General features: G+C 42.5%; 1 protein-coding gene across 1 annotated transcript in view; it reads right to left on the bottom strand.

The window, feature by feature from the left end:
- The window catches only part of LOC126188288 (eukaryotic translation initiation factor 2-alpha kinase-like), a 231,877-nt gene that overhangs the window by 125,853 nt on the left and 92,461 nt on the right, over positions 1 to 13,563 (bottom strand). Inside the window, exons 8-9 of the mRNA XM_049929872.1 lie at positions 11,531 to 11,641; positions 4,192 to 4,351 (exon numbers count right to left, since the gene is read on the bottom strand). Of these exons, the coding sequence (XP_049785829.1) occupies positions 4,192 to 4,351; positions 11,531 to 11,641 (271 nt within the window). The remainder of the gene's footprint in view (positions 1 to 4,191; positions 4,352 to 11,530; positions 11,642 to 13,563) is intronic.

The raw sequence follows: 13,563 nt of genomic DNA, 5'->3' as shown, positions 1-13,563 counted from the left end.
GGAATTTGTATTTACTTCGTTGGATAATGTACGAAAATGCAGTGGTCGAAACTCGGGGCGGAGAAAAAAGCTCGTCTTCCACTTTTTTTTATTTACTGACGCAGAGATTTTGGCGCCAGTATTTATCTCTGTGCCTACAAAGCATCACCTTGTAGCGCTAAATATATTCGACGGCAGAAGTTAGTTGTGGCGGCACCTACCAACGTTTTTCAGAACTTCCGCTTGCTTTGCACTCGATTCTAAGCCGCAGGCGGTTTTTTGGATTACAAAAACCGGAAAAAAAGTGCGGCTTGGATTCGAGTAAATACGGTAATCCTTCACCTACACATCAACTCAGCCAATGAACACACCCGTCAACTCCTATCCTTAATAAAAGTCCTCAATCTTTCCTCTCCCACATCCACACCGGCTATTCAGAGCATCCTCCTACAGGCCAACCGCCAATTAGAACAGCATGCCACCCTTCACCTCAAAAAACTATCCAATCTCCTGGTTTCCCACCTCCGGAAAGACAACTCACTCACCCTTCACAACCCTTCCAGCAAACCTCAACCACCTCTCATTGCACACAAACCCAGTCTCTCCCAACTACTCAATCTCCCACTTCCAGCTCCACTCCCTCCAAAACCTCAAAATTCCGATCAACACAATCTGGCACCACAACACCCTAATTCAGTAGTTAACCTTTCCTCCAAACCTCCCTCCCAATCCGAAACCTCTGTCCTATCCAAAGGCCTCACCTTCAGCCCCACTCCCAGATTCAACCAAAAAGCCCTCGTCAAAGATTTACTATCCTACACTCGTACTCTCTGCTGGAAGTATCACTTTGCCACGAAGAAAAATGATCCTAATCCTACCCCTAATGATCCAACTCCCCAAGACACTATCCAAATTGAACCTTGCCTGGAACAGTTCCGTCCTCCGTCACAGCGGGACCCACCTCCTCTTCCTCAAAATCACCCTCTCCAAACCTTCCAGGAATTTCTGACTTCCAGCCTTGCCTCTCAATCCTTCTTAAAAAACCTTAATCCTACTCCCAACATCACCACAGCTGAAGCCCAGGCTATCCGTGATCTGAAGGCTGACCGGTCCATCGTCATTCTTCCGGCGGACAAGGGTTCCACGACCGTGGTACTTGATCGTCGGGAGTATGTGGCTGAGGGACTGCGTCAGCTTTCAGACAACACCACATACAAAGTTTGCCAAGGTAGTCCCATTCCTGATGTCCAGGCAGAGCTTCAAGGAATCCTCAGAACCTTAGGCCCCCTACAAAACCTTTCACCTGACTCCATCAACCTCCTGACCCCACCGATACCCCGCACCCCTACCTTCTACCTTCTTCCTAAAATTCACAAACCCAATCATCCCGGCCGCCCCATTGTAGCTGGTTACCAAGCCCCCACAGAACGTATCTCTGCCTACGTAGATCAACACCTTCAACCCATTACATGCAGTCTCCCATCCTTCATCAAAGACACCAACCACTTTCTCGAATGCCTGGAATCCCTACCCAGTCTGTTACCCTCGGAAACCATCCTTGTAACCATTGATGCCACTTCCTTATACACAAATATCCCGCACGTCCAGGGCCTCGCTGCGATGGAGCACTTCCTTTCACGCCGATCACCTGCCACCCTACCTAAAACCTCTTTCCTCATCACCTTAGCCAGCTTCATCCTGACCCACAACTTCTTCACTTTTGAAGGCCAGACATACCAACAATTAAAGGGAACAGCCATGGGTACCAGGATGGCCCCCTCGTATGCCAACCTATTCATGGGTCGCTTAGAGGAAGCCTTCTTGGTTACCCAGGCCTGCCAACCCAAAGTTTGGTACAGATTTATTGATGACATCTTCATGATCTGGACTCACAGTGAAGAAGAACTCCAGAATTTCCTCTCCAACCTCAACTCCTTTGGTTCCATCAGATTCACCTGGTCCTACTCCAAATCCCATGCCACTTTCCTTGATGTTGACCTTCACCTGTCCAATGGCCAGCTTCACACGTCTGTCCACATCAAACCCACCAACAAGCAACAGTACCTCCATTACGACAGCTGCCACCCATTCCACATCAAACGGTCCCTTCCCTACAGCCTAGGTCTTCGTGGCAAACGAATCTGCTCCAGTCCGGAATCCCTGAAGCATTACACCAACAACCTGACAACAGCTTTCGCATCCCGCAACTACCCTCCCAACCTGGTACAGAAGCAAATAAACAGAGCCACTTCCTCATCCTCTCAAACCCAGAACCTCCCACAGAAGAACCCCAAAAGTGCCCCACTTGTGACAGGATACTTTCCGGGACTGGATCAGATTCTGAATGTGGCTCTCCAGCAGGGATATGACTTCCTCAAATCCTGCCCTGAAATGAGATCCATCCTTCATGAAATCCTCCCCACTCCACCAAGAGTGTCTTTCCGCCGTCCACCTAACCTTCGTAACCTCTTAGTTCATCCCTATGAAATCCCCAAACCACCTTCCCTACCCTCTGGCTCCTACCCTTGTAACCGCCCCCGGTGTAAAACCTGTCCCATGCACCCTCCCACCACCACCTACTCCAGTCCTGTAACCCGGAAGGTGTACACAATCAAAGGCAGAGCCACATGTGAAAGCACCCACGTGATCTACCAACTGACCTGCCTACACTGTGATGCATTCTATGTGGGAATGACCAGCAACAAACTGTCCATTCGCATGAATGGACACAGGCAGACAGTGTTTGTTGGTAATGAGGATCACCCTGTGGCTAAACATGCCTTGGTGCACGACCAGCACATCTTGGCGCAGTGTTACACCGTCCGGGTTATCTGGATACTTCCTACTAACACCAACCTATCCGAACTCCGGAGATGGGAACTTGCCCTTCAATATATCCTCTCTTCCCGTTATCCACCAGGCTTCAATCTCCGCTAATTTCAAGTTGCCGCCACTCATACCTCACCTGTCATTCAACAACATCTTTGCCTCTGCACTTCTGCCTCGACTGACATCTCTGCCCAAACTCTTTGTCTTTAAATATGTCTGCTTGTGTCTGTATATGTGTGGATGGATATGTGTGTGTGTGTGCGCGAGTGTATACCCGTCCTTTTTTCCCCATAAGGTAAGTCTTTCCGCTCCCTGGACTGGTATGACTCCTTACCCGCTCCCTTAAAACCCACATCCTTTCGTCTTTCCCTCTCCTTCCCTCTTTCCTGATGAGGCAACAGTTTGTTGCGAAAGCTTGAATTTTGTGTGTATGTATGTGTTCGTTTGAGTGTCTGTCGACCTGCCAGCACTTTCATTTGGTAAGTCACATCATCTTTGTTTTTATTATAATAGAATTATAGAATTTAGGTATATATATATATATATATATATATAATAGAGGGAAACATTCCACGTGGGAAAATATATTTAAAAAGAAAGATGATGAGACTTACCCAACAAAAGCGCTGGCAGGTCGATAGACACACAAATAAACACAAACATACACACAAAACTCTAGCTTTCGCAACCAATGGTTGCCTCGTCAGGAAAGAGGGAAGGAGAAGGAAAGACAAAAGGATTGGGTTTTAAGGGAGAGGGTAAGGAGTCATTCCAATCCCGGGAGCGGAAAGACTTACCTTAGGGGGAAAAAAGGACAGGTTTACACTCGCACACACACACACACATATCCATCCACACATACACAGACACAAGCAGACATTTGTAAAGGCCCAAACTCTTTGCCTTTACAAATGTCTGCTTGTGTCTGTGTATGTGTGGATGGATATGTGTGTGTGTGCGAGTGTAAACCTGTCCTTTTTTCCCCCTAAGGTAAGTCTTTCCGCTCCCGGGATTGGAATGACTCCTTACCCTCTCCCTTAAAACCCAATCCTTTTGTCTTTCCTTCTCCTTCCCTCTTTCCTGACGAGGCAACCATTGGTTGCGAAAGCTACAGTTTTGTGTGTATGTTTGTGTTTATTTGTGTGTCTATCGACCTGCCAGCGCTTTTGTTGGGTAAGTCTCATCATCTTTCTTTTTAAATATATATATATATATATATATATATATATATATATATATATATATATATATATATAGGGAGAGAGAGAGAGAGAGAGAGAGAGAGAGAGAGAGAGAGAGAGAGAGAGATGCTGAATTAAACTCGTCTAGTACCAGAAGAAAAATATGTAAAAGGGGCCACATAAGTGGGACATTTTGACTTACCACCAATACCAAAGAGAAACTATAATAACTTGCACGGGAGTTTCTTCATCAACTTCTATGTCCTTGGCAACAATAGTGCTGTTATCTTTCCCAGTCACACTGCATTGCATACTCTGAGTCCTCTTTGTCTCTTCCTCAGAGAACAGGTAATAGCCATTTCCTGCATATAACAATGGGTGTTGAATTGATTCATGTAATCAAACATTTAAAGCATTATCAAGAAAATATGTCGTGCACATTCAGACAAAACAACAAATACAGACCACATTGTGAGTTTGCATTTTGGATATGTTGTTCATTTGTCAAGAGAGTTATGGTTCTCCTACCTACTGTGCTCTTCTGGCTTATTTTCTTATTTTTTCATTATTATGGCCCGTTGTATGACACATAAGGTTACACAATATGAGTTGCATACTAAGTAAACATTTTTTTTTGTGATCTTAAATAAAAACCCTCATCAAATAAAAGCTTTTAAGTACTTTAGGTGTGGGGTATTCTACTTCAACCATTCCAGAGAATGTGTGCAGAAAATAGGGGAACAGAAACCAAAAAGAAAAAAGAAATTTCTAGCCCCTAATGAAACATGTTACTGAAAATAATGTAACCTATTTCAATGATTTTCAGAGATTATCATTTTTCTCACTGGTTCATAATTCCACAATTACTATGGATATTTTAGCAATACAAAAATAAGAGTAGGTTCAAGGGACTGACATTCAACATGTAGAACATGCATTCAAGATACAAACAAAGCAACAGTGGAAATTGCATTGTAAGAAATCTGATACTATAGTAGCTACATCAAGTTTTCTGAGGGAGGACCATGCTCAGGGGAGGGAGATACTTCAGACAATCTACTTATCTTGTCCCCGAAGTGTTTCATATGTGAAACTAAATAAATCATTAATACTTTTCAAAAGTTTTGTCCTTGTAAACACTGTTTGTGAAACAGCTACTAGACAGCAATTTCTTATATTTCCTTAATGGTGTGCTGATAAGAGTTTTCAGCTGTTTATCACTTGCCTGAATTTTTAAAATTTGTGCATTTCTGTATCAGTTTTTGGACATTTGTGCACAATGGCTCAGTTTATTGATGAAGTTGTGTGACGTTCAAATATAAGAGAAGCAGAAAAAGTTTTATTACTATCTAATAATTATGTAATATAAATAGTCATCTGATTGGAGGGAAAGTTACTTTTTTTTTCATTTTTTTATGCATCACACGCAAACTGAATTCTCATTACTGCAAGATTTTTACCTCAAGGTTTCTGAATGAGGAAATAAAATAAGTTATCAACAACTAAGCTGAACGTAAATAAATTTGCCTGTTGGGCTCAGGGAAGGGCTAGTTTTCAAAACTAGTTTCCTATGGATGAAGTTTGACAAGGAACAAAAAGTATGATAATGGCCCTGAGAAAATGTGTGTTAGTAGTACAAAATAGCAAAGATGTGAAACATTATACAGAAAAAAACAACTGTTGTCTGGCTACCAGCCTGGTGCAAGTCTTTCTATCTGGCACCACTCCAGTGACTTGTGTGTCAACTTTACTGTTTATTTATTCAAGTGCCTTCTCATTTGGCCTCAAAAGGCCCCATTCTGTACCATTCCCCCACAGAAATATCTGAGGTTGTTCCCTGGAAGTGAACCCAGGACCACTGTGTTAGCAGCCAGCAATGCCAACTTCTAGATTAAGAATGAAAGACTCTGTCATAGAACCCATCACTGTGTATTTTGTCTTCCATTCCGCCCTTGCACACTAATAAACTTTATTAATTTTTTGAAATGCATTTGTAACTACAAATAGGGTAAAGGAAAGTCCCAGGTGGAATACGAAAAATGGAAAAAGTAAAGGTAATAATTCACTGTATAGGTTAGGCATTGAGCCATCTACAGATACAGAAACGAGACTAAAAACGTGAATAAAATGTTTCCCAGAATGTGAACAGGCCATCATGTTGTTTATAAAACTAACATTTCAGCCACTGTTGCAAGTGGTTTTCATTAGGATGACATATTTACAACTGGTAAGTGCCACATTCAGATATTATATACTGCAATTTCATCTTGCTCATAAGGTCAGTTCATCAGGAACAACACTGCACTTTATTTTTTTTTACAAGTTTTGTTATATGAACTGCCAATAGCAGCAGGCCTAGGGGATAACAGCATCTGTGTGGTGTTCCCATCATCAGGTATGGCAGTAAATATAGGGCACATAGCTCACTACATTGTCTCAACTGCCACCGAGCACTCCAAGAGCAAAACAACCAATAAAATAGAAACTACTATCAATAATCAATATCTCACACACACACACACACACACACACACACACACACAAACGCATATGCAACTCACACACGCATGACCACACTCCCTGCCAGTGAAGCCACACTGCAAGCAGTGTGCATGATGAGAGAGCCAACTGGGTGGGGGTAAGGAGGAGGCTGGGGCATGGAGGGGGAGGGATAATGGGATATGGGTGGGGGACAGTAAAGTGGTGCTAGTTAGAGTGTGCAGAAATGAGGTGGAGATAGGGTACAGCAGGTTAGACAGAGGGCGAGGGAGGACTGGTGGATAGCGGAAAAGGTGAGAAGTAAAAGAGACTGGGTGTGTTGATGGCGTGAGGGCTGCATAGTGCTGGATATAACAAGGAAGGGGCTAGATGAGTAAGGACAATGAATAACAAAGGTTGAGGCCAAAAGGGTTATGGGAACGCAGGATATACTGCACGGAGGGTTCCCACCTATGCAGTAAAGAACAGCTGGTGTTCCTGCAAAGGATCCAGATGGCACAGGCTGTGAAGCAGTCACAGAAACGAATAAAATCATGTTGGGCAGCATACTCAGCAATAGGGTGGTCCAACTGTTTCTTGGCCACCGTTTACCGATGGCCATTCATCAATAAAGCTTGTCAGAAACCACCTCCTGCCATCCAAACTGAGTTTGACCCAGTTGCAAATATGTCAACCTGATAAGGGCCATTTGCAACAGTGGTCGAAACATTGTTTTTATGAACAACATTATATGTGGCCCCATATTCAAAAATATATTATTGAAGATAAAACACTGAAGGAAGCCTTTGGTCATATAAGACAGAAAATGTTGCAAAGACTTAATATAAAACATAAATACACACCAGTTGAGCTGTCTATGTGTGTCTATGGTCCTGTATCGTGAGATTATACTCAATAGTTCCCGGAATGTATAGGTAGCTCATGAAGTCTAACCAGTATGATGAAACACACCAAGTGGTACTTTTACATTATTTGTGTGTCAATGTATCAAGTGACTGTGCTACATGCTTGCCTTCAGCTATCATGCGCATTTCCCCATTGTCATGTGTTGCATGTCTTGCAAAATCGACAATGGCGAGTAGCTGGGAACAAAGTGTGTACATTAACTTTTGAGGTGCTATGTTACGCACAAAGTGATGCATGAAAGTAAATATGGACACAGGTAAGCTCGAAATGAGGAAAATACAGTAAACTAATAACTTTAAACAAAAATGTTTAAATTAAATGTGACGATAACATCTTAGATCCTTCTCCCTGTCTGTGGCCACGGTATTCGTTGCATTAGTGAGGTATAAGCCTTGTTCAACCCTTAGAGCACAGTGTACATACAAAATACAGACATGCTCACTCGCTGTAGAGTAGAGTGGGGTAACGTTGCGTGGCGGGTAAGACTGCACAAGGCTTGTATCTCAGTTTTAGTAATGCAGCAGTTGGCTACTCTGCAAGGCACAAAATAGCCTCTGTGGCTGACACTTTATTGCCGTAGTTTAACTGTTGTCCTGGTGTTAACAGCTGCGCAATGCTGTTTTACATAATTTTCATATAACATTTCATGTTCTGGAAATAAGCTATAACTCAGGCAATAATATGATTATCAATTTTAACTTTATTCCATTGTGTACTACGATGCATTGTCAGTCTTGTGGTGTATTAACACATCTATATTCCTACAAAGCGTTTCCATGTGCAGTCAAAAGCTGGTGTGTCGTAGTGCGGGGCAAGTTTACGCGTTGCAGTTGGGACAAAACTGCACAGTGTGCAATCTTACCCCATGCGTTATAACTATCAGCTTTTCCATAGATCTAGAAATATTTATGAACATTGAGGTGGATATTATACATCGACAGTAGTCCTCTAAGAATCCTTTTTTATATTTTAGCGTCTACAAAAGGAAAACCGAACAGAAACCATGCACTCCAGAAATGCTGGAAGCTGAGAAATAGGGCTTGAAAAACGGCAAGTCTAAACAACAAATAGCGAGGGAGCTTGGAATAAGTGAAGCTGCCCTCAGAAATCACCTTACAGAGGTACGAGGCCCTTGCAAGTATACTTTTATCTCTATATTTTTGCTTTGAAAACTTTTGCCTACGCAGGGATAAGCTTAAAATTAATACTCCCACCCCCACTTTCTTCATGGTTTTGGGGTAAACAAACTGGGAAGATTCGGAAGAACTTTTAATGATGAACAGGAACTGGAACTCACCGAACACAGCAGATCTTTGGACAAATGTTGTTATGGTATGACTCTGAAAGATTTTAGAAGATTAGTTCAGGACTACTCTGAGAGGAATAACATAAAAACAAAATTTGACAAAAACACTAAGACGGCCGGAAAGGACAGGGCTTATGATTTCCTGCAGAGACGAAACCTTAGCCTTCAGATTCCACAGAAAACTAGTCTTGGACGTGTGATGGGGGGTTCAACAAACAGCAATCGAGCATCTTCTTTGTTAATCTTTTGCCGCTGATGGAGAGATATAAATTTGAACCTCATTGCATATACAACATGGATGAGTCAGGAATTACAACTGTTCCTAAAAAGGTTCCGAAAGTGATTGCAACATGCGGCAAGATGCACATAGGCAAAATAGCATCTGCAGAAACAGGTCAGCTGATAACGGTTGTATGTTGTATGGGAGCTGGGGGGAGTTACATCCTTCCAGGAATAATATTTCCTCGGAAAAGGATGAAGGAGAATTTAAAGAACAGTGCCCCTCCTGGGTCACTAATGATGTGTTTGGACATTGGATACATCAACTCAGATTTGTATCTCATATGGCTACAACATTCTGAAAAACATGCACAGCCAACAGAAGATAATCCAGTATTGTTAATTTTGGACAATCACTCGTCACATTTGTGTTTGAACGCCTTTCCTTACTGCAGGGACCATAACATACACATGCTTACCATTCCTCCACACAGCAGCCACAAAATGCAGCCACTGGATTGCTGCTTTTTCAAGCCACTGAAGGACTTTTATTCACAGGAATGCAACCAGTGGCTCATTAACCACCCTGGATATGTAATTATGCAAGAATGTATTGCTGAATTGTTTGGAAACGCTTATCAAAGGACGACCACAATGACGAAGGCAACAAAGGCGTTCAAGATATGTGGCATTTATCCAATTGATCGTCACATATTCACTGAGGAAGATTTCCTGCCTTTGACTGTTACAGACCAAAGTGACAAATTTAATGATGCATCTACAGTTGAAACTGGATCCCTCCAGAGCCAAAGTTCAGAGACATCTACAAATGAACCACAACCAGGACCAAGTACCTACGTTTCCCCAAAAGAAATAATTCCTTTGTAAAGAAGAACAGATGTCAAAAAAGACAGAAGAAAGGAAAGAAGTCACAAATAGTATCTGGGACCCCATTCAAGAAGCAACTGGAATCCCAATCAACAGAACAAGAAATAAAGAAACCAAAGAGGAAACTGCTTCTGATCAAGCAAACAAAAAGAAAGCAAAGCAAAACTTAAATACATCTAGGGAAAATTCACAAACTTTTCACTGTCCAGGCTGTACTGAAAAATACAATAATCCACCAACAGAAGACTGGATTCAATGTCTCAAGTGTGAGGAGTGGTGGCATGAATCCTGTTCTTGTTATGAAGGTTCTGGACACTTCATTTGTGATCTCTGTTAAAAATATTTTCGTCCAACAGGAATATTTTTGCATGTTTTTGATGACAGGCCCAGATTTGTTCATTAGGTCAAATATTGTATCAACAGTAACTGTTATATGCTGAGAAACAAGGTATATTATGTTTATGCATGCTATAAATTAAATAAAAGACGAAGAACTAAATGACACATATGTTTTCCTCATTTGATAATAATGTGCAAATTTACCCCACTAGAAACGCACTCTTACCCCACGGTCGGGTAAGACCGCGCATTTGCATTACTTTTTTTACTAAGTGCGAATTACAGTTTAAATTGTTTTTATGACTCTCGGACTCTGTCATATAACAGGCAAAATTCAGATGAAATGCCAGTTACAATATAATTGTAATTTGTGACATTTCCTTCAGTATATCGCTATTTAAACCTTAAGTGCGCAATCTTGCCCCACTTTAATGTTTGCAATAGCATGCGCACACTGTATGGGTGAGCATTTACCGGTAGGACACTTAGCATGTTATGGATGTTGTTTGGCAATGAAATGTGAACAACATTCTGTGTTGCTGCCAAAGGACTGCCCTTGTAAGCGTACTCAAACTAGTGGTGATTGAGAAAAGTTCAAGGAAATAACAATCAGTAGTTCATTCAGGGGTGTTTACGAAGGTAGAATTGGTGCACAGTATGCTGAAAGAGGAAGAGATTCTAGATATTTTATAGAGAGATGAAGGGTCAGAAACAGAAGACACTGGCAGAGATGATTCATATTCTTCAGATGAAAGTACGGGCAATGAATAAGGTACACATGTGTTTCAGTTGTTCATACAGGGAGTACTTCATTCATGCATTTTGTATTCTGACTGATGTTCACTCTCATTTCCATTTACAGCTTCTGAATATGGATCTAAGCGTTCTTTCTTTATGCAGGCAATTGTACAGACTATCAGTCACTGTCTGTGGTACCTGCTTATATGCATAACTCTCATATACCTGCTTTTAAATATTCCTGTACTATTTTTGTGAATGCAGCCAGAATCACAACTGTGTCACTAAAAGAGAGAGCCTGTAACACTTCTTTTTTTTTTTTTTTACAGATTTCATGTGTTACTTGTTCTCATTAAATCATCTATTTTAAATATATATTCTAAAATTAATTCATATTTCTATAAAATATTTACTTTTTCCTTTTAGATGGTGCAAGAATCATATTCCTGTCAAATTTCTGTATTTTACAATGTCATTTAAAAACAATCCATAATTATGTCAGTTCACAGGAAAATACTGGTCATGAAGATGCCAGTGTTGAATGTGTTAACGTCTCTGCATTTACTTATTTTGTGATGACATGGCATGAGCAGTGCAATAATTCATGTTCAAATACTGTTTTATGATGAGGATCAAAATAACATACCATTGACATATTCTGTACCATACAGCACTGAAAGAGCTGTGGCAGAAGCATCTAGTGGCTGTAAAGCAGTTTCCTCTTTCGAATGTGAATCTTCTACACCTAAAAGGGATCCTGAAACAAAAATAATTTTGTAGGTGCCATTTCCTTATTACTTAATAATAATAATAATAATAATAATAATATGAGAGAAGGAAAGTTCCTACTCACAATATAGCGGAGATGCTGAGTCGCGATAGGCACAATAAAAAGATTCACACAATCATAGCTTTCGGCCATTAAGGACACGCACGCACGCAGGCGCGCGCGCACGCACACACACACACACACACACACACACACACACACACACCACACACACACACACACACACAAGCGCGCGCAAGCGCAACTTGCACACACATCTGCAGTCTCGGAAAGCTGAAACTACAATGCGAGCAGCAGCACCAGTGCATGATGGGAGTGGCGACTGGATGGGGGTAAGGAGGAGGCTGGGGCAGGGAGGGGGAGGGATAGTATGGTGGGAGTGGTGGACAGTGAAATGTTGCAGTTCAGATGGAGGGTAGGAGAGAAGATGTGTGTGTGTGTGTGTGTGTGTGTGTGTGTGTGTGTGTGTGTGTGTGTGTGTGTGTGTGAGGGGGCGGGGGGGGGGGGGGGGGGTAAGTAGGGCAAAGGAGAAAAATGAAAATAAAAGAAATTAAAAAACTGGGTGTGGCAGTGAAATGATGGCTGTGTAGTGCTGGAATGGGAACAGGGAGGGGGCTGGATGGGTGAGGACAGTGACTAACGAATGTTGAGGCCAGGAGGGTTACGGGAACGTAGGATGTATTGCAGGGAAAGTTCCCACCTCCGCAATTCAGAAAAGCTCGTCTTGGTGGGAAGGATCCATATGGCACAGGCTGTGAAGCAGTCTTTGAGATGAGGGGTATCATGTTTGGCAGCGTGTTCAGCTACAGGGTGGTCCACTTGTTTTTTGGCCACAGTTTGTTGGTGGCTGTTCATGCGGGCGGACAGCTTGTTGGTTGTCATGCCTACATAGAATGCAGCACAGTGATTGCAGCTTAGCTTGTAGATCACATGACTGGTTTCACAGGTAGCCCTGCCTTTGATGTGATAGGTAATGTTAGTGACAGGACTGGAGTAGGTGATGGGTAGAAGGATGTATGGGACAGGTCTTGCATCTAGGTCTATTAGAGGGGGTATGAGCCATGAGGTAAGGGATTGGGAGTAGGGGTTGTGTAAGCATGGACGAGTATATTGTGTAGGTTTGGTGGACGGCGGAATACCATGGTAGGAGGGGTGGGAAGGATAGTGGGTAGGACATTTCTCATTTCAGGGCATGACGAGAGATAATTGAAACCCTGGCGGAGAATGTAATTCAGTTGCTCCAATCCCGGATGGTACTGAGTTACGAGGGGAATGCTCCTCTGTGGCCAGACTGTGGGACTTTGGGAGGTGGTGGGAGACTGGAAAGATAAGGCACGGGAGATTTGTTTTTGTACAAGGATGGCAGGATAATTACAGTCAGTGAAGGCTTCAGTGAGATCCTCGCTATATTTAGAGAGGGACTGCTCGTCACTGCAGATGCGATGACGAGGGGTGGCTAATCTGTACGGAAGGGACTTCTTGGTATGAAACGGGTGGCAGCTGTCGAAGTGGAGGCATTGCTGGTGGTTAGTAGGTTTTGATATGGACAGAGGAACTGCTGTAGCCATCTCTGAGGTGGAGGTCAACATCTAGGAAGGTGGCTTGTTGGGTTGAGTAGGACCAGGTGAAGCAAATGGGGGAGAAGTAGTTGATGTTCTGGAGGAATGTGAATGTGTCCTCACCTTCAATCCAGATAGCAAAATGTCATCAATGAATCTGAACCAGGTGAGGGGTTTAGGATTCTGGGTTTTTAGGAAGGATTCCTCTAGATGGCCCATGAATAGGTTAGCATAGGATGGTGCCATGCAGGTGCCCATAGCCGTTCTGCGGATTTGTTTGTAGGTAATGCCTTCAAAGGAAAAGTAATTGTGGGTGAGGATATAGTTGGT

This window comes from Schistocerca cancellata, chromosome 5 (genome assembly GCF_023864275.1).
Source record: "Schistocerca cancellata isolate TAMUIC-IGC-003103 chromosome 5, iqSchCanc2.1, whole genome shotgun sequence".
In the NCBI taxonomy this organism is placed as follows: domain Eukaryota; kingdom Metazoa; phylum Arthropoda; class Insecta; order Orthoptera; family Acrididae; genus Schistocerca; species Schistocerca cancellata.
Note: the sequence above shows the minus strand (reverse complement) of the source record. Positions and strands in the feature narration are given on the sequence as shown.